The sequence below is a fragment of the Zonotrichia albicollis genome, chromosome 8 (assembly GCF_047830755.1).
Source record: "Zonotrichia albicollis isolate bZonAlb1 chromosome 8, bZonAlb1.hap1, whole genome shotgun sequence".
NCBI lineage: Eukaryota > Metazoa > Chordata > Aves > Passeriformes > Passerellidae > Zonotrichia > Zonotrichia albicollis.
This window is the reverse complement of record NC_133826.1, coordinates 29297450-29317501: the sequence shown is the minus strand read 5'-3', so window position 1 is coordinate 29317501 and position 20052 is coordinate 29297450. Positions and strand designations below refer to the sequence as shown.

Genomic DNA, 20052 nt, shown 5'->3' with positions numbered 1-20052 from the left:
CAAATGTCAGCAGTGACCCAGGCCGTGCAGACCCACTCTGCGTCCCCAGCAGCCCCACCACGAAGGAGCCTGTTACCTGCTCATACTTCTCCAGCTCCGTGTGGTAGATCTGTCTGATCTGGGACAGTTTGGCTCTGTAGTCCGAGTGCTCCACCGAGTTGTCGGAGCCGGCTCCTCCGGACGCGGCGGCGGCGGCGGCAGCGGCAGCCGAGCCCCCTCCCTTCTCAGGGCCCGCCACCCCCTCTGCCAGCAGCATGTTGTCTAACCTCATCAGCTGCGGGTCCGTGGGCTCCTCCTCCTGCGCCCCCCGGATGCTCAGCACTGCAGGAGACACAATAGAGAGAGGAAAAGCTTGAATCACACCTGGGTTTTAATTCGTCATATCAAGTTGGACTGACCGCTGTCAGCAGGGGTTTTGTCCCTTCCCAACAGGTTCCCCAACAGGTTCCCCAACAGGCTCTTCCTGTTGGAGAAGATGAAACAGGAAACCCTTACAAATATGATTGTCTGGCAAAAGATTTTGAGAGTATAGAAACTATAAGTGAGATTAAAATGAAAGCAAAATTTGAGATGCCTCAGTTACTGAACAACTGGAAAACAATGGTGTGGCCAGCTGAAGGTAATCCCCTTGTGATGAAACAACACCCTCTGCTTGCAGCCAGGCCCAAGGGTCAGAGCAGACCCTGCCAGCTTGGCAGAAGGGGTGCAAAGAGGAGTTTTTAGGGTTTAAAATGTAACACAGTATGGTAATGTAGTGATTCTTATAGGCTGTATGGAAATGCTATAGGATTTGTATATTGTACTGGATTGGTTAGTGAGAAATATTCAGCACAGAAGATGATTTATGGTATTGTAACGGGAACCTCGCTCTCTTACCCTTTTACTCTCTTACCCTTTTGCTCTCTTACCCTCTTCACCCTCTCTCCCCCTCTCTTCCCCTCTCTTCTCTCAGGCCTGCTCTGAGCTGTGGCTGCAGCTCCCAGCAGGGCCCTGCACCCAGGCCCTTTGCAATAAACCACAGGTTCCAAGCCCTGGCTGCAGAGATCTCTGCTCTCCATCCATCCCGACCATCCGACCCCCCCTTATGCTCCTACAGTTCCCCAAAAGGTTCCCCAACAGGAATCCTGATGCTCCAAGTACTCAGCACCAAGCCTGGCATCACTCATCACTGCTTGGCACTCCAGCTCCCTGCTCCTCTCCCTGCTCCTTCCCCTCCTTCCCACAGGACAGAAGTAGGGCAGAGCTGGCAGTGAGCTCACCACAGAGCTAGCCCACAGAGCCACGCTTTCTGCTGGAACAAGCAGCAAAACTCCCAGCAACAGCAACCAAAAAAACCCAATAAATGTACCCACGCTTGCTGCCAGAAGCAATAGGGACCATATCCAGATTCAAGCATGAGATGGGAATTTGGAAGGGAAGTCTGTAGCCCTGATTCCATCTCGCTCAGGGGTCTTCTCATGTCACCCAACATGTCATTCACATCAATCCCTGGTGGCAGAGAAAGATGCACAGAGCCCAGGGCAGCTGTGCCTCAGCTTTCACATCCTGAAATATGGACTGTGGAGAGGGCTTGAAGTCCATGCTTTTAGCCATGCACTGGAAACATGTGAAAAACATGTATGAAATAAAATTTACTCCTGGAAAAATGCCTTTTCTTTAAGAATCCAGTCATTCCAGTGATGCTGAGAAAAGGAGCAATGGTGAATTAATCCTCCCAAAGTGACTTTTCAAAAAAAAGAATCTTCCTCCCATCTTTTGCTCCCTGTCTAAATTACTGTTCCAAGTAAAGTTATCCTGTGAGGGCTTTCCTGGAAAAACAACCCAACAGCTTGGGATGTCCCACGTCTGAAAAATGGAGGTGCCCTATGTGCTACCCCTGTGTCCCCCTCCAAGGTCTGTGTCTGAAAATGGAATAATAATGTGAGATTTCCACATGCACAGCTGCACAATAAACAACATAAATAAAACAAACCCTTGATGAGTGAACAAAAAAGGGCATTTCCTGAGGGAAAACAATGGTATTTCCCCATCTCATCTGGCACAGAGGCTCTGAGCACACACACCCCACAAGCACACACTCTGCACATCCAGAGCTGGGAAATGCTGTGTGGATTTTGATAAAGCCATGCCTGCTGACACCTGAGATGAATTTGACTCCCTCCCAACCCATGGCACAAACAAGAACAAGTGATTATTCCTGTCATTTGAAATAAAAAAGTAGGGGAAGATCTGTTAGCAACATGAAATAAAATCACAGCAGCTAAAAAACCCCATCAACCACCGGGTTTGGTCTTCCCTACTCTGCAATAAGTTAAAGATACAGCTATTATCAGCATAAAATTGTAGTAAAAGACCCTGTTGAGAGGTTTGGTTAAGACTAAAAAGAGCTTTTCTAAAAAGCCTCAAAGCCTATAGAAATTACTATTTTCAGGACATTTCACTCATTCATTTAATTTTATTTTATTCATACATTTGGACCAGTTACTCATTCATGCATTTATTGGCATTTTTTGGTGATTAGAATATGCACCGTCAACAAAGGTGGGAAGGTGGGCAGAAAAAAAGCCTAAGAACAGTAAAACTGGAACTAAAAATAAATAATTCTACGCTAGGGAGGATCATTTCTATATGGAGGAATGAGGGCAGAGTGCCAAATTTGAAGCTGAGCCCTCAGGAGACAGGACCAGCATCTCCCCCCACCACGGGAGGCTTCCCATGGCACCCAGCCATGATAAATAGATCCAAGGGAGAGGACAGATTTCATCAAGAAAATGGTTTGGGGTCTATGGTCCATAAACTGAAATATGAGGCAAAAGTAGCCAAATCGCTTAAAAAGAGAAGAGGAAAAGTGACAGGATGCAGCAGGGAGAGAGACTTGCCATGAAAATAAAGAGAATAAACTCCTATTCTTCCAGGACAAAAAAATAAAATAAAAATCAGTCAATTAAAGCACATCAAAAGCCTAAATACAGAAAGAAAGCAACACAGGTTAAAAATAAAAAAAAAAATCAAAAAACACCTCAAATAAACAAATCAAAAGCGGAGTTGCCAAAACAGGCGCATCTGGATTTCAAAAGGGAAATATTTTTAGATTAAAAATCTCAGGAATCATTGACCTGACAGGTAGGCACGAGTGATTAATTAGTTTATGTTTAGAGAGCTGCTTCCTGATGAAAAGTGCTGTGTATTCCTCGTTGCTTTATTGCTGTGCCACACACACAGAGCAGCACCCAGTGCAGGAGACGTGTCCCCCACAGCCTGGGCTTGGTTGCTCACTCACAATAAAGCCTGGGAGTAAATAAATGGAAAGGCCAAGGTGTCTAAGCAGGACTGATGCTGCTTATTTACCCCTGAAAGGCTGTGCTCAGCCGAGGAGAAGACAAAATGATTATTTAAAAGCTCCTTTTTTATCTTCCCAGTGCTGGACCCATGGCTCCTGCCAGGATGCCTGGGATCCTTGGAAGCTCCCAGCCTCCAAACTGCTCCCTGTGATGGGATGAGGAGTTTGGGATGGGTTTGGCAGCACCCAATCTGTAGTGCCCAGGCAGCTGGTGGCAAAAGAACTCTGCTCTCCTACCAAATTAAATCAGAATAAATGGAGCAGAAGGGTCCTCAGTGGTCCAAGGGGCTATAGGATGTAGGCACCCAGCATCCTCAGGACCCCCATTTGCTGGTCCTGATTAAAGAAAATGGGGAAAAAAGGAAGAACAAAAAGAAAGATAGCGATTGGCAGCCGGGGGGGAGGAGAATTCCTGCAAGACTCTGTCCTTGGCTGATTTCCTGCTGGCTTGGCAGCCTCTGGAGCTGTGGTGCTTGCCACTAGATGGTGCTCAGCCCTCACCCAGGTCCCCTGCTGATCAAAATGCGTTTTTAGATGTAAATATATACACTCAACAAAAAAAAAAAGAAAAAAAAAAAGAAAAAAAGAAAAAAAAAAAAGGTATATATATACATAGATATACGTGTGTTTTATATATATATGGGTGTGTTTTAAAAGCAAACCCAAGGCACATGCCCTGTCCCCCAGCTGGAATGTGGCTGTCACAGCGTCACCATCCCTGAGGGCAGCAGCAGGAGCACCTGGGGACCATGGAGCCACCAGCCTGTGGTCCAGGCATGGTCACCACCAGGGTCAGAGACCCATTCCAGCAGCTGGAAAATGGCTCCCAGCTCCCACACTTGCTCCTTCTCCCCTCTGGAGGAAGGGATCCCAGCCCCAGGGTTCAGAGGACATCCCTGGGCTGGCTCTGTGGTGTGGCAGGATTGACCTCAGAGAAGCAGGTGAGGGGACAAAGGCAAAAGCAGCTCCTTGGCTCTGTGCCTGCCCTGAGATTCAGGGACACAGGATGGAAGGTGCCTTGAGCCACCAGAGCATCCAGATGCTCCAAGATGCTTCCCACAACGTCTCCAAGGAGCATTTGCAGAGCAGCCAGCTCTATCTCATATGAGATGAGCAGCCAGCACCCCACATGTCCCCACAGATTGGCACTGTGCCTGGTGTCCCCTCAGGTCACACAGTCTGAGGTACAGCCAGAGCAGGGCAAGAGCCCTTGGCAGTCACCTTTGGAACAGACACCACTCTAGGGATGGCCTGGGGCTGTGAATCACCTAAGAAATCCACCAAGGAGGGCACCAGACTCCTCTGGTATCCATGACACCATGCCCTACCTTATTTACTTCACTTTTCTGGAGCATTTTTCCAGAGGAATCTGAAAAGCACAGGAGCTGAGCACACAGTCATCTTCTCTTCTCCAAGCCATACCAAAACACTTCCATTTAGCAACTCTTTCCTCTCCAGCCCTTCCAAACCCTCCAAATTAGAGGTGTGCAGGCAACAGAGACAGAACTATGTGACAAAGGCAATTAAACATGCTGGGGGTGATGGCAGAAGCTAAGCAGGAGACTGTGGCTTAGCAGTGACAACAGCAAAGGACCTTCCAGCTCCATCTTTCTTCTAGAAAGGGCAATTTATCCAGGTGGTCAGTGTCTTCAAGCTGAGGAGATGTGGGAAGCAGGGTCAGACTCCATACAGCCCCTCACAAGAGGGTGTGTGGGGACACAAGATGCCAACCCAGGTTGTGATGATGAAGGAATCGCACCCCCAGAGCCAGCTTGGTTCTCTGCTGACTTCAGCACTCAAAAGCACAGTCCTGCAGAATTTCTGTGACTGGCTGGTTAAGATTCTCTCTGACCTTATCACTCTGCACAATTCCTGAAAGGTGCCTGTGCTCAGCTGGGGCTGGGCTCTTTCTGCAGGCAGCTCTGACACAACCAGAGCACACAGCCTCAAGCTGCATCAAGGGAAATACAGGCTGGATATTAGGATAAAGTTTTTTCACAGAAAGGGTGATAAAGCTCTGGAATGGCTGCCCAGGGAGGTGGTGGAGTCCCCATCCCTGGGTGTGTTTAACAAAGCCTGGATGTGGCACTGGGTGCCAGGGTTTAGCTGAGGTGCTGGGGCTGGGTTGGACTCAATGCTCTTGGAGGTCTCTTCCAACCCAGTGATTCTGTGAATTCTGTGTGAATTTTGACGACACAAGCTGGCAGTTCCTCTGCAGCCCCATTTGCTGACACCACCAGCCAGGGGCTGGAGCTGGTGGCTGGGCACTCACACAAACCCTCCCTACAGAGGAACCTGCTGAGTGATTTCCATGAGCTCAGGATGAGCGCTCGCCCTCCTGCCCCAGCTCAGCTGCTTCTGGATGGTTTTATCCTGGTTCTTTCTGCCCATTCCCAACTTGCTGAATTGCCTTTCCAGGGGGACATTTTAAAGGAGAAGGAGATTTCAAGTAAATGATTGCAACTTATCGAAAATAATGTGCTACTTAGCATCGGAGACAAGCATCCTGGCAGGCAGAAATGGGAAGCGGTGCCGGAGCAGATGGGAGTAATTACGTTGTGATTTTCAGAAGGGTTTTCTTTTCCTGCCTCCACTGTGCCTAAGATGTACAGGGAGGCGGGAACAACCCACCCAACAACAAGGGAGTTTTGGGAGAGGAGGACAAACAATTCCTCTTGTCAGGCTGTGAGGGGGCCTTGGGTGTCCCTTTCTCATGGAGAAACCAGAGATGTCCGTGCTGGTGGAGCACTTCTGGCTGCTCTCTGTCCTCTCACACGGCCTCAAGGGGGTGAGATGCCTGCTCCCCCTGCACCAAGGCACTCATCTGCCCCAACAACACCCAACCCAGACACCAAGGTGAACCCAAATCCTTTCTGCACCCTGAGGGTGGTGCAGATGAAGAGGATCTGGCAGTTCTCCCTGGGAACCCCAAAACTCCAGCACACACCCACACAGCAAACAGCCTGGCTTTGAAACACACCTGGGACATCAGCCCTCTCCAGCTTTTTGGGATTTGGGATTAGAAACATTTGTTTGGGGAGACCCAGCTTTAGGACTCATACAAGCTCATTGGAAAATGTTGGTTTTTTTAAACATATTTTTTACAGCTGCAGGTCTAAACAAAAGCCAGCAAACACAGGGACAGCTGGGATGCCAGCAACGCCTCTCCTAACAAAACCAGTAACTAACCACCTCACTTTAAGCCTATCTCAACATTCCATCGAGCCTGAGACTACATTTGTGAAGGCTGAGGATCAGAGGACTGAACTTGGGACCAGAATACTCCCACTGCCTCATATTTGAGGACAATTGCACGTACAGGGACTGCATCTTCCTTATGTGTAGTCACAACCAAGTGAGGAGAACTGGGGTTTGCTTCCTTGGCTGATCCATGATGCCACAGGCTTGAGCTGGTCTTCCCAAACTTTCTCTGTGCAGAGAACTTGCCAGACTATATGCACCTAATTAAGTGTCGCAGACATCTTTTATGAAAAATCCTTTCTTTAGGATTTTTCCTCCTAGGAAGCTGAGAGGCCTCAGGAGCAAAATGTAAACATTGATTATCTGCTGCTGTGGAATGCAACAGGTGCATCTGGGATTGGCCCATGTTGAATGTTTCTAATTAATGGCCAATCACAGCCCATCTGGCTCAGACAAAGAGCCCAAGCCACAAACCTTCGTTATCATTCTTTGCTATTCTATTCTTAGCCAACCTTCTGATGAAATCCTTTCTTCTATTCTTTTAGTATAGTTTTACTGTAAGATATATCATAAAATAATAAATCAAGCCTTCTGAAACATGGAGTCAGATCCTCATCTCTTCCCTCAACCTGAGACCTCTGTGAACACCTGAACTCTTGGGTTTTTCTCCTATCCAAGGGTACTAGCAGCCTACTTTCTTCTGAAACAGCCAATCCTCCACAGCAAGGAAAATCCTGAGTCTTGGATCCTACCAGAGAATCCTAGAATGGTTTAGGCTGGGAAAGACCTTTAAAGATCATCTCATTCCAACCCCCTGCTAAATACCCCATGTTCAGAAGAAATAAACTCCCAGAGCTTTGTGGAGGTTACTGAAGCACCCCTGGCTTGGTCTTCACCCTGCCAGGTCCATGGGACAGAACAGAAATCCCTTCTTGGCAAAGCACACAGTGTCCCCCTTCAATGGGAATCACAGTCTGTAACAAAAGTGGAGCACTTCAATGTCAAATAATCACAGGAGTTTTAAACCCTGGTTGAATATATTCACCATGTTTAATAAAGCCACTGAGAAAACCAAGGTCAAAGTGCAATTACCTATTTCCAACATAAACAGAAGCTGGAATTTCTAAATACACAGATACACACCCTTCTGGGGAGCAGGAATTAAGAGAAGCTCATGGGGTTTTTTTCTTACAATTGGCATTCAAGTTCCCCTCCTCACTTCAACCTTTCCAAAACTTACAAATGGATGAACAGATTTTTGCTCAAATTTTCCAAAACAGGCTGCCGTGAGATGAGGCATGGAAAAATTCAGCTGGCAAAACTGCTTTTTTGTGCATCTACTTATTTTATTTATTTCCCAGCAAAAAGGAGGAACTCTGTGAAACCAATGGGCCATTTCTGCCACCAATTTTCACTGTGTAAAGCCATAAAATGAACCAAAAATCCCAGCAACAAATCAAGAGAGAGGCTTGTACCCATAAGCACTGCAAAGCCACCCTGGATCACTGTAAACCCATTCTTTTCCCAACACAGGAGTGTGCTTCAGGGCTCTTTGGAAACAAAGCAGAGATGCTTTTGGAGGTGCAGAAGTGTCCCTGCAGTCCGTAGAACTGTGGTAAGATACTCCCACAGAGACAGGAGCAAGCCACACCAGTTCAGAGTAATGATCCATGCAGCCCTAGAGGTCAGCTCCAGCCATGGCCAACCAGCCCAAGGCCAACCACAGAAGCATCAGATGCTCAGGGCAGCAGCACCTCCCCCAGGTCCCTCCTACCCACCACCAGTTTGGAAACTTGCATCCCAACTCAGATTCAGATCAATCAAAAATGCTTCCTGAATCAAAAAATGAAATCTCCTCCCACTTCATTTTATCAATTTCCCCTCTCTCTCTTTCTTGTTTAAATAAAAATTTGGGTCGATTTCAAACCAATTAAACTGCTTTAAAAATGTAACTTTGAAAAACAGTAACTCCCCATCTTTCTGGGGTGGAAGTGTCCAAATTATTTGCTGAATCCAACATTAAAAAAAAAAAAAAACAACACCCTGCATTTCCCTCAAAGCTTAACTTTGGGGTGTAGGGAATGGAAGAAGGGAATTTATCACATGCCAAAAAGTTTCTCAGCTCCCAGCAGCAGCTCTCCATCACTTCAGGAGGGTGCAGCTTGGATGTGCCACGGAAGCTGCAGAACAGAGACACTTATTTCATAGTGCTGGCAAAGAATCTGCACCAGTTTTCTCCTAACCCCATCCCAAATGCCAAATGAGCTGCCACAGTGAGAGCGGATCTGGCAGCAAAATGATCAAAAGATCTGGAAAATTATTACTAACATATTCTGTGGAAAAAATTATTTCCCCCCCAAAGTGGACAATGATCTAAAATAGCTGAAAAAATAAAGCAAAATGTTGCTGTGATTACTGAAAACCAGATTCTCTGTGAAATGTGACTCTGTGGGGAAGCTGAATGAACACAGATGAGTTCATCTTTCCAGCCTTTCCCTGTATCCTGCTCCTGCCGACCAGTTTAGCCCAGGGTATGGAAATATCTGACCCCAGCCCCACAAACTCAGTTATTGGTATGGATGACTGTGGTTCAAATTTAAGTATTTTCTGTTTTTCTCCTGGCAGTCCTGATGCCAAAATCCACAATTCCTTGTGCTGCAGGCTGGTGGGCTTGGGCAGCAAGACTCCCAACCTGGAATTTTCCAAGGTGATATTTGGGGACAGGTAGCACTTTCTGCACCACACACAGATGGCTGAGCAGAGCCTTCAGCAGCAGAGAGCAGGCTGGAAGTGCTTCCACACATTAAAGACAAGGCAACCAGAGCCTAAACACCCCACAAGTGGACAAACCACTTCCTCCCCTCCCACTCACAGCAGCTTCATGTCCCACAACTCCACCTAATTAAGCTCATCTGCTTCCCCCAGTAACATACTGCAAATAACCCATCACCCCAGAGCCAAACTGGGCTCAGGGGGCTCAATGTGTCTTGCTGGCACACTCTGTCCCTGGAAGAGCACAGATAAATTCTGGCCTCCTCCCCAGCCCTGTGAGCACCTCAAAAATCCCAGGCAGGCTCAGGGGCTGAGCAAGCAGGCTGATGATGCTGGGGAGATGCCTGGAGCAATCCCACACTGGTCTCACAAAGCAGTTCTCCCTTTCCTAAGCAGCGCAGGGTCAGCAGGCTCCAGCCACAGCCCAGGATCAGATCAATCCCTCATCTGCAAGGGCAAACCCAGCGCATCCCAAACTCTCCAGCTGCACTGACCACACTGTAAGGGACAGATGGTGCATGGCCACCTCCACCCCACCTTCAGCTGCTCAGAGCAGCCAGCATGGCAAAGGAAAGCAGAGTGAGATTCACCCCTACTCTGCTGCTGGACCTGATTTGGGCAGAAGATGAGACCCAGCTCACTGCCCACAGGCTGGCCTGGCTCAGGGGAGCAGCACAAACCATGGAGAAAAGCTTCAGTCCCTCCAAGACAGCCTGTGCCAGGATTTCACCTTTCCCTGGTGGATTTGGAGATGGATCTGAGTCCCCCCAGCAGCACCAAGAGAACAAATGGTCACTGAGGGACAGAGCAAACCATTGTCCTCACTCAAGGAAATGAGGAGGACCTGGTGCTGGAGCAGCACGGACCTAGGGCTGCCTAAACCCTGCAGGAACAAATCAGCAAACAAAGGATGGGATTGCTCCCAGGTCAGGTCCAGCCATAAACCCCCTCTCCTCTGAAGGCAGCGTTGGGCTGGGATCTGCGAGGTGCTTTGCATATGAATTCTCCCCGCTGAAAAGAAACGGGTTCTTTGAATGAGCTGAATCTGTTAATGAGAAGCTGGGGCCTCCAGAGCTCCTCTGAGGACAAGGGTCCCACTTCAACCGCCCCAGGCAAAGCCCTGAAACCTGAGAACAAACAAAGAGAGGCTTTCTCCCAGAAGGAAGCTGCCCTTCCAGCCTGCTCCCCTCTGCAAAGGTCATCTTCCCTGGACACACTGTCTGCAAAAGGCTGCTGGATGCACATAGTGGCTGGGGCATCAAAGGTCCTAAGTGGAAAGAATGGCAGAAGCCCAGGTGGAAAAGCTGAGTTTCAGATTCCCTCCTCCTGCAATCCTTCAAAAGAGACGACCCATGAGACTCCATCCAAGGAAAGCTGGCTTGGAGCTCAGAGATGGCAACATCCCACCCAAGTCTCAGGTTTGCTGAATACTCTGAAGGTACCTGCTGCCCATTTCACCTCCAAGACTGCTGCCACTCTGCTGCCAAGCTGATTGCCTTGCCATGGGCTACATTCAGGCTCTTGTGCAATATTGGAAAGAGCTTCCAGGTATTGGAGCCAAGGCATTGCATGGAATACACACTTCTCTCCCTTTCTCTCTCCCAAAGTGGGCAGCACAGAACCACAACAGACATCTTCACAAAAGCTGGGGACACACAGGGAACTGCTCCCACTGCCCACCTCCCACTCACAGACACATTTTCTGCCCAGAACACCTTCCTATCTCCAGCAGCAACCTTCTGATGATCACAGGAGCTGAGTGTGGCCCTTGCCACTCTTTTGCTCACTCAAAGGCAGCCTCATTCCCTGCTGCTTGAAGGATGTGGCTGCAGGAGCAGTGTATCCTCAGGGGTTTTTTGGTGTATGAGAACAAGAGGGGAACAAAGGAGAAGGGAAAAGCAACTATTAAGGAAGGATTCTTCACCCACTGCAAAACCTCAGGGATGGGTTTTGTAGTAGGAAACCTATGGCCCTGGACAAGGGGAGATGGCAGGCATTGTTGAGTACGAGTGGATCAGAAGTGCTACCATGGGTCACAGTCTCCTCTGAGGTTCAGCAATGGCCCAGGGTCTCTGCCTTGTGGCTGCTGGATCCTGGCAGGCAGGGTTTCCTGCTCCAGAAGCATTAAAAACCATCTCCCACACATGCACCTCTTGCCAGCCATGGTAGCAGGCAATTCAAAAGCCTTCTCCACAAAAATGTGAAAATAAGTTATACACCTATGAAGATAGGTCAAGTGCAAAGCAAGAGAAGCAACCACAACCAAAGCCATCAGAAATCCCATCCCAACTCCTGCTGCATCCATTTACATGCAACATATTCACCACTGGACAATTTCAGGCACCCACTTTCAGTGCTACAGATGACACCAAGATGACAGGACCAGAACCAGCTTCCCTGCAGCCTGTATTTATATCACCTCTGGGTAGTTTTGAAGTAGCACAGCTCTCCAGCACTACATGTTCCTTTTAACTCCTTGCAGACCTCCCTTACACACAAGGTGGAGTCACCATCCCTGGAGGTATTTAGAAGACAGGCAGATGTGGCTCTTAGGTGCAGGGCTTAGTGGTGGAGCTGGCAGTGCTGGGTTAACAGATGGACTCCATGATCCTCAAGGTCTTTTCCAACCTTAATGATTCTACGATTCTGGGTCTTTCTCTCCATGCCATACACAGATCCCACCAAAACCTATGTGAACACTCCTTTCTCATTTACTTGTTTCCCAAGCTTATCCCACCCACACCACCACAGAGAGGTGAGGTTTGCCCAAATCTAGACACTCCACCAAGCTCCCATAGGTAAGATGCTATCCTGAACCCAAGTCTGCCACAATCCAACAATGGCAGCAAACAAAAGACACTGAGGTCTTTTCCAACTCAATGACTCTACGATTCTGGGTCTTTCTCTCCATGCCATACACAGATCCCACCAAAACCTATCTGAACGCTCCCTTTCTATTTACTTGCTTTCCAAGCTTATCCCACCCACACCACCACACTGCCCAAACCTAGACACTCCACCAAGCTCCCATGGATGAGATGCCATCCTGCACCCAACTCTGCTGCGATCCAGTGATGGCAGCAAACAAAGGAGCACATTTTCTGCACCACGCTCGGTCCCTCCGACCTGCTGAGCCTGGCGTTGGACCCGCTCCTCGGGCGTGCCAGACAAAGCCCGGCTCTTTGAGAGGCAACAGCCGCTCAGCAGCGTTTTAGGGCCAGAAAACAGCTCTGAACGTTCAGTTCCTTCTTTAAATAGAGGCCCCTTCTGTAAACGATCTGTTTGGACAGGAGGGAGAGCGCTGCGAGTCCAAGCGCTTGTGAAATAGGATCGGCTGCCTTCGCTCCCGCTCCATTCAAAACATGTGGGGGGAAGAAAGAAAGAAACAAACCCAGAACTGGCAAGGCAAGGCAAGGCAGGAGGAGAGAGCCCCCCACACGTCCGCGCGGCTGGGAGGGTGCGAGACGCCAGAAAAAGTGGGGAAAAAAATTTAAAAACGATCAATTAGTGGCATTTCTGTTCCGAGGCGCCTGCGTGTGTTTAATTATATTCCATGCAAGAGGCTGTTGACGCAGATTTCCGTGCTGTGGGGCGGTGGTGTAACGGGATCCAGCTCTGCCTTCAACCTCGGACAACCCCGCTCAGGGCTCCACCAGTGACCCACCCATCCCCACGGGCACGGGGGGCTCACACCCAGCCCCACCAGACAGACACACTGACACGCAGCTCCCCCTGCTCCTGCGGGAGAGGCCCCGCCAGAACCAGCGAGGAGATTAAAAAGGAAGAAAAAAAAAAAAAAAACAAGAAAAAAGAAGGAAAAAAAAAAAATCTTTGCCCAACTCCGGCTGCGTCCCAGATCAAAGATCATCTCCAGCGAGGCCATCTGGTCCTTGTAAATGTAAAACCAAATTGAAAGCCCTGCCCTCACCTCCTCCGACTCCCTCGGCAATATTGCTTTTACCGGCCGGGATGGCCAAGGAGCTTGCAAAAGGCATCTGCATGTAATAGAGAGCCCCCGTGCAGCTGGGCTGGAGCCTTCCAACCCCCCTTTCTGTTAATCACCAAGCAGAGGTAAATGTTTTCTTTGGATCTCTAGGGGCCCTTTTATTCCTAGGGCCTTTGGGAAGAGTCCATGGCAGCAACCCTGGGATGGAGGAGGGCTGTTCTGCATCCCCATTTGCTTCTCTGTGGCTGCAGACCAGGCTGCTGACCCCATCAACAGGGACACACTGGGAGGGAAGACAATTCCACCACCCCAAAAACCACGCACAACCCTTCTTGCCCAGCCTAAGCAGGCTTCTCCTACCACCACTCCCGGCCTGGGATGCAAAGGGGGATGCAGAGCCTGGTAAATAAACAGCTAGAACGAGCACTGAACTAAGCACTTCCAAAAAGGGGAGGTCTGAGCCAAAAATTCCTTGTGAAAAACCCCACCACTGCCAATCCCAATACTCCAAGCTCGACTTGAAAGGCAAGCGGGATCTGCTATCGGAGAAGAAAGCTACACCGGAGACGTCGCGGGCAAAGAAGAGGCAGCTTGAGGAATTCTTACCCATCAAGCTTTATTGTGTTATTCCAACTAAGCACAGACAAAAAGACAAATCTCAGCTCCCTACTTTCATTTATAATTGAACCCAGTCCAGAAGGATGGAGCAAGTACCATCTGTAATGCAGAGTGCATTAGCAGCCGGCAGAATGAAATATTCAAATTACTGTAGGCTACCTCGCATTTCAATGACAGGGTTACAAAAACCTGACTTGTAAGTGGAGATTGGACTGGAAGAACAGAAAGTTTGTTTCTCCAGTGCATGAATTAACCTAACAAAATGTTACTTTCAGGGGAAAAAAAGCATTTGCATGGGTAATTCTGCAACATATCCCAACAGGCACACAAGAAAAAACAATATTATTCCATTTCACTATCCTAATTGATATGTTGTCCAGGGAGATGAAAAAACTCCTGCTAGAAAGGGCAAGGCTTTTCCTCTAGGCTGAAGACACTGAATAAATAGACTCAGGTGTGCACAGCACTTACCAGCAGGTACAGGTCCCACAGGACAGCAGGAATGTGCATCCCTGGGCTGTGCCAATGCAATACCTGCACGGGCTGCAGCCTTTTGATGTGTTGCACCATTTGAGTATGCAAATCACCCCTTGATTTTGGTGCTTGTGCCTGTGCTGGGATCCATTGATATCGTTAATCAGGGCTGCCGAAAAGCCTGACACAGTAAGTGGCTGTAGCCCCTAGCAGTAGTCAAGATAGAGTGACAGGCTCCATTTAAGATGTCACAGCATATAATAAAGTGTAAAACTATACTTAAAATAAACGAGATAGAAACAATAAACTTGACTCTGGGTTTGAACTTTCTGGGAGAGCGGCAGAGAGATGTGACACACACGTGTGTGTGCAAGCAAGCAGGCATGGGCCTGGGGAGGCTGGAGGGGATGGTGCCCACCAGCCTGCTGCCCAGGTGACAGCAAGAAGAGCTGTCCCAAAGGATCCCAGCAACCCTAACACGACATCCAGTCTGCATAAGGGACATCTCTGGCATTTCTGGATATGGATGTAAAGAAGGAGGAGGAGGAGGATGAAGACAAGGAGTTGTAACTGGGATCTGCCAGGGGCTGAGGGGATGGCCAGGCCATGATGGGCGTGTGTGACTCCATCAAGGAGAACACTGAAGGACTGTGCTTTGCTTCCAGCAGCTCTCCAGAGAATTAAGTATTTACCCACCTGAACTGAGACTGGGACAAGCCAGTCCAAATCCCTCCTCCATCCTGGGCACCCAGGGAGCATCACCAGCTCCTGGCCACGCTCCCAGGATGTGCCTTCCTCTCTAACCCTGGATGGTAATGTCAGCATGGGATGGAGGAGTAGCAATGCCATCAGCATCTCCATCTTGGGCTTGGCCACGTGCCCCAGGACCAGGAGCTACAGCAGATGCTGGCAGGATGAGGATCAGTCCCATGCAAGGTGGCATTGAGGGGGGGATACTAAAAAAAACCAGCCCCATTTCACTCCCCAAATAACTTCTCTGCACCCCAAAACCTCCTGCGTGCCTGACAGCAGCTCTCGGTGCTGAGACAAACCAGTCGCTCTCTGTCCTGCTAAGCAGTTAAATTAGAGAGTATTCAATTAATAACAGCTGAATATTCTGTCACATTTAGGAAGATGTATGGTAAGACAAGCGAGTTGTGATGTCTGTGACAGAAATGATAAAAGTTCTCCCGACACAGCCTGGCAGATACTTGGCTGCAGGAACCGCCTGCTCGCATGGACTCCAACGTCAGCACAGACACCAGGCCCAGCGCCTCCTTCCAAGGAGAGATGCTCCAAACTGCAGGGCAGAGCTGCTGCCAAAACGGCTCGGGGCAGCTCCCTCCCACCCTCCTTCTGCTATCCATCTCCGATGCAGGGACAGGACCCTGCAGAAGACCTTGACCAAGAAAGGTCCGAGGCAGCGCCCGCCAGCTGCCACGTGGCAAGCAGTGCTCAGCAAAGCTCAAACCCTCCCATGCTGCCCAAAGATCACCCTGTAATGCTCTTCCCAAGCTGCCTCAGTTTACCCTTCTGCCAAAGGAACCATGAATATACCCCACGCTAGCAGGGAGCAGGGCAGTGCTGGCATCACACCATGACCATGGGCAAGCAGCTGCTGTCCATCCTGCACTTAATTAATGGCCAGGGGGCACACACAAGGAGCAGAGCTTTTGAGGCTGCCTCCTTTTTTCCTGGGGGGCTGTTTTTCACCGGTGTTGTTTGCGAACACAGTTTTGTTGCTAAGAAACTATCTTCATTTTGCTCGGAGAGCAAAGACAAAGCAACCGTCAAAATAACACCCTATTTTGACAGTAGCCAGATCGCAACCATAAATGATCCATTTTCCCTGCTCTCCTGTATGCTCATTAGTGTGATCTAAATACCACAATCCCATATATATATATATATATATATATATATATAACCCACACCCTGTATGTTCACATGCACGGTGCTGGGACCCCACGTGCAGGGGGCTCCATTGCATCCATTCATCTGAAAGGAATCAGAGCCAGGAAGAGAAGGTAGATCCCCAGGGAGGCCCCACGGCTCCCTTCTAGGCAGGAACATGGCACGAGGTCTTGAAGCAAGAGATACGTGAGAAATAACTGGGAGAACTGGCCACAGCAGATGGCACAGCCCTGGTCTGAGGGGAAATCTGTTGGTTTTGGGTTTGTTGGGTGAGGTGGGTTGGGGGTGCTTTAAGTCCCAGGGGAGAAAATACAGGGGGGAAAATAAAATCCATTCACAGCTCAGTTTTCAGTATGTCTGTGCCTTTTGCTGATTTTATAGCAGGGAGATCCTGTCACATGGGAGAGATCAGAGCACACCCTCACTATCACCTTGATACAGGTATATTTATTCCCAAACCAAGTCCTCAGGATCCTGAAAACCACTTTGCCAATGAATCCTCTTCCTAGGGCAGGAGGGCACCACCTTTGTTGCCAGAGAATCTTTTGCTACTACTCCTGCTGCAACCTGGATGGGTCCCATAAATAATGTGAAAAGCAATGTATAAAAAAAGGCAGGAATGGGACAAAGGCACATCCAGGGCAGCATAAAAGGTTTGGTGGAGGCAGTGAGGCGCCCTACCTGCACCAAAAGCAAGAGGAAAGAGAAAAGCCCATGGCCTGTTTGCCACAGATCTGCTGGTGCTGATTGAAGGGCAGAGGGAAAGGCAGGTAAAAGATGAGGCTGAAAACTGCAACTTATGCCAAAACAACCCTGATTTTAGCAAACTCCTGGTGTGAGAAAGGATGTCTGGAGTCACAGCAAAGCCCAGCAGGACAGCAAACATGGAGCTGCCACCCTCCACCACCACCCAGCCCTGGCAAAAACCAGCTCAAGAGCTGATCAGGAGCACAAATCCCCTGCCAAACAGGGATCACCCTGCTCTGATTTACACCCCTGCACTGGTGCAGCAGGGACCAGCAGGGCTTGGGAGAGCAGAGCCTGCCCTGAGTGCTTCTTAGGCAAATAAGGAAGAAAACTGAAGCTGTGGGAAGCAATTCTGCAATATCTGGGCTGTTTTTTCTCCTCCCCTGGGCCAGCTGGAGCACGGCTCTGGCTGATCCCTTGCTTCTTCATGTCCCCAAGCGGCAGTCCAGCACCAAAGGGCCTGTCTCCCATGGAGCAGCAGCTTGCCCTGTGTGCCTAACCTGCCAAAACCCCAAGCTCCACCCCACAGGGGGAGAAAAAGGGAAGGGTGAGAAGAGCTCTGCCAAAACCCACCAAAGCCTGAACATTTCCCTTGCAGCAGAACAAAGCCCTTGGAAATCTCTTCTCTGCTTGGGTCCCCCGACCCACATGAAAGAGGCATTTTTCTGGGCTAATTACACAGGCTGCTCTGAGCCTCCTGGCAGAATCTGAGCTGCACTCGCAGACATCAAAGGGCTCCAAACTTTAATGCAGAGAGCAAAGACAGAGCAGTGCACAGGAGATCTCTCCCTGCTGCCTGCATTGGCCACCTGGGAGGAATGCTGGAGGTACCTCAGCATACAAGACCCCCCCAGTGAGGAAAAATGGGAAAGAGGGGCACAGCTTTTATTTGCATGGCAGGCTCCCAGCAGGCCCAGGCAAAGAGCCGGGGCTGCTCCTTGCAGGACCAACCATGGTCCCAGCAAAGCTTTCTGAAGCTTCCATTCAACAGGAATCTGTCTGCTGTCTGGGGTAGGCAAGCTGTGGGGCACTGGGTAGAGGTCAAGTTATGGAAAAAGATGGGGCAGGATTCACTGCCACACACCTGACAGTAGTGGCTGCCATCATGGTTGGTCCAAGTACCAGTTCCAGGCACTGCACACCTCATTTCCCCCAGAACTAATGCACCCATTGCACTTGGCATTTTCCAAACAGGTGCTTGCCCCTCTAAACAGCAGCTTTCTAGAGGAAGCCTTTGTCCTGTTCAAGCAGTGTCACAGGCTGTGCCTGCAGCTCCTGACCAACATGAAGGAAACAGAAGATGCCTTTGCTGTCCCCTCCAGGAAAGGGACACCAGCCCCAAACCACAAGCACCTCATGGCCATCTGCCCCACTACTGGACCAAAACATGGCCAACTCTCCTGGCCTTCAGCAGGACAACCTGGTCTGGTATGATCTGCACTGGAGATGACTGGGGAAGATGGAGCCATCCTCCCAGCTCCTCCACCTCCACCATTCCTTCCTTCCTGTGGGCTTCACAAAGCCTTGCAGCACAGCCACAATATGCTCCACAGAGCAACCTGCCCTTGCTCCTCCTCACTTATGAGACATCTCCAAAACAGCAACGCGTGACCAGAGATCCTATGGGTCTTCTTCAGGCTCTGATCCTTCCATGGGCAGCAATTACCTGAGACTGCTGCCACAAGACACTTCTGCAGTGCCCTGGTAAAGGAAAGGGGCGAGGAAATCCTCAGGGGATGTTCCAACCTTTGGGAAGATCCGCATCACATGAGGGATGCTGGTCACCCTCCTGAACTCATCCTGGTCCAGCCCTTGGCCTCCTCACTTCTCCTCCAGACTTGGCTCCAAGGGCACGGTGACAAGGAAAGGGGCTGGACCACACCCTGTCACCCTGTTCTTCTAAGTTCTTCCAAACCTTCTGATGTTTACATTCCTGTAATGATGATTCTCACACAGTTTTATGTAAATAATTACTGGTTTACATTTTTTTCAAGAAAAAGAAAAATTTGATAGTGTGACAGTGTTCACAGGGGTTTTTCAGGATGAGGGAAGAGACGTAGATCTGACTCCATATTTCAGAAGGCTTGATTTTTTATTTTATGATATATATATTACATTAAAACTATACTAAAAATAATAGAAGGAAAGTTTTATCTCAGAAGGCTAGCTAAGCTAAGAATAGAATGGAATGAATAATAAAGGTCTGTGGCTTGGACAGAGAGTCCAAGCTAGCTGGGCTGTGATTTGCCATTAATTATAAACATCCAAGATGGGCCAATCACAAATGCACCTGTTGCATTCCACAGCAGCAGATCATCATTGTTTACATTTTGTTCCTGGAGCCTCTCAGCTTCTCAGGAAGAAAAAATCCTAAGAAAGGATTTTCATAAAAAGATGTCTGTGACATAGATAAATTGTTGATTTGTCCAGTGTCATTGGAGAAGTAGCACTTTCATCCTCCGATCCACTGTCACTTTAAAATAAATCTATAAATGTTAAAATAAAAATAAATAAACTTCCCTTCTTTTTACCTTAGAAGTTCCAGCGTGCGTGTTGTTTTATTTCCTGTCCTATAACAACACCACCCTGGAGAGGAGAAGGAAGAGGAAAGCCAGGATGGGGCTGGGATGGCCAGGATGGGAGCATGGCATGGCAGAGGAAGGTGTCAATTAAAGCAATGAGGGCCTGGGCATGGCCGTGCCTGACAGCAGGGCTGAGCAGAGCTGACAGCCGTGGCTCCCCGCTCGCTCACCGGAGCGTGTGCTCCCCATCCCCGGCTCCACCCGGCCAGGCCGGGCTCTGTGGGCACCACAGCCCCCTTGGTGTCCCTGCCCTGCCCCCAGACACGCTCCTGAGAACGGGAATGATCTTGATTTGGGGCTTAAGCAGGCCACAGCCAGCCTGGAGGCAGATGGATGGGGCCGGGTGGGGTGGCACAGGGCGGGTGATGCTGAAATAACTAATGAGCACTGCTGGGTCTCAGCCCCTAATCAGGATGGCATCACTGGAGTGCTGGGATGCTGGCAAGGTGGAAATCCAC

At 49.3% G+C, this 20052-nt stretch overlaps 1 protein-coding gene across 2 annotated transcripts in view; it reads right to left on the bottom strand.

Moving 5' to 3' along the window:
• The window catches only part of PBX1 (PBX homeobox 1), a 131858-nt gene that overhangs the window by 29976 nt on the left and 81830 nt on the right, over window positions 1-20052 (bottom strand). For both annotated transcript variants that reach the window (XM_074546425.1, XM_074546426.1), the window contains exon 3: window positions 77-321. In XM_074546425.1, coding sequence (XP_074402526.1) covers window positions 77-321 — 245 coding nt within the window. The remainder of the gene's footprint in view (window positions 1-76; window positions 322-20052) is intronic.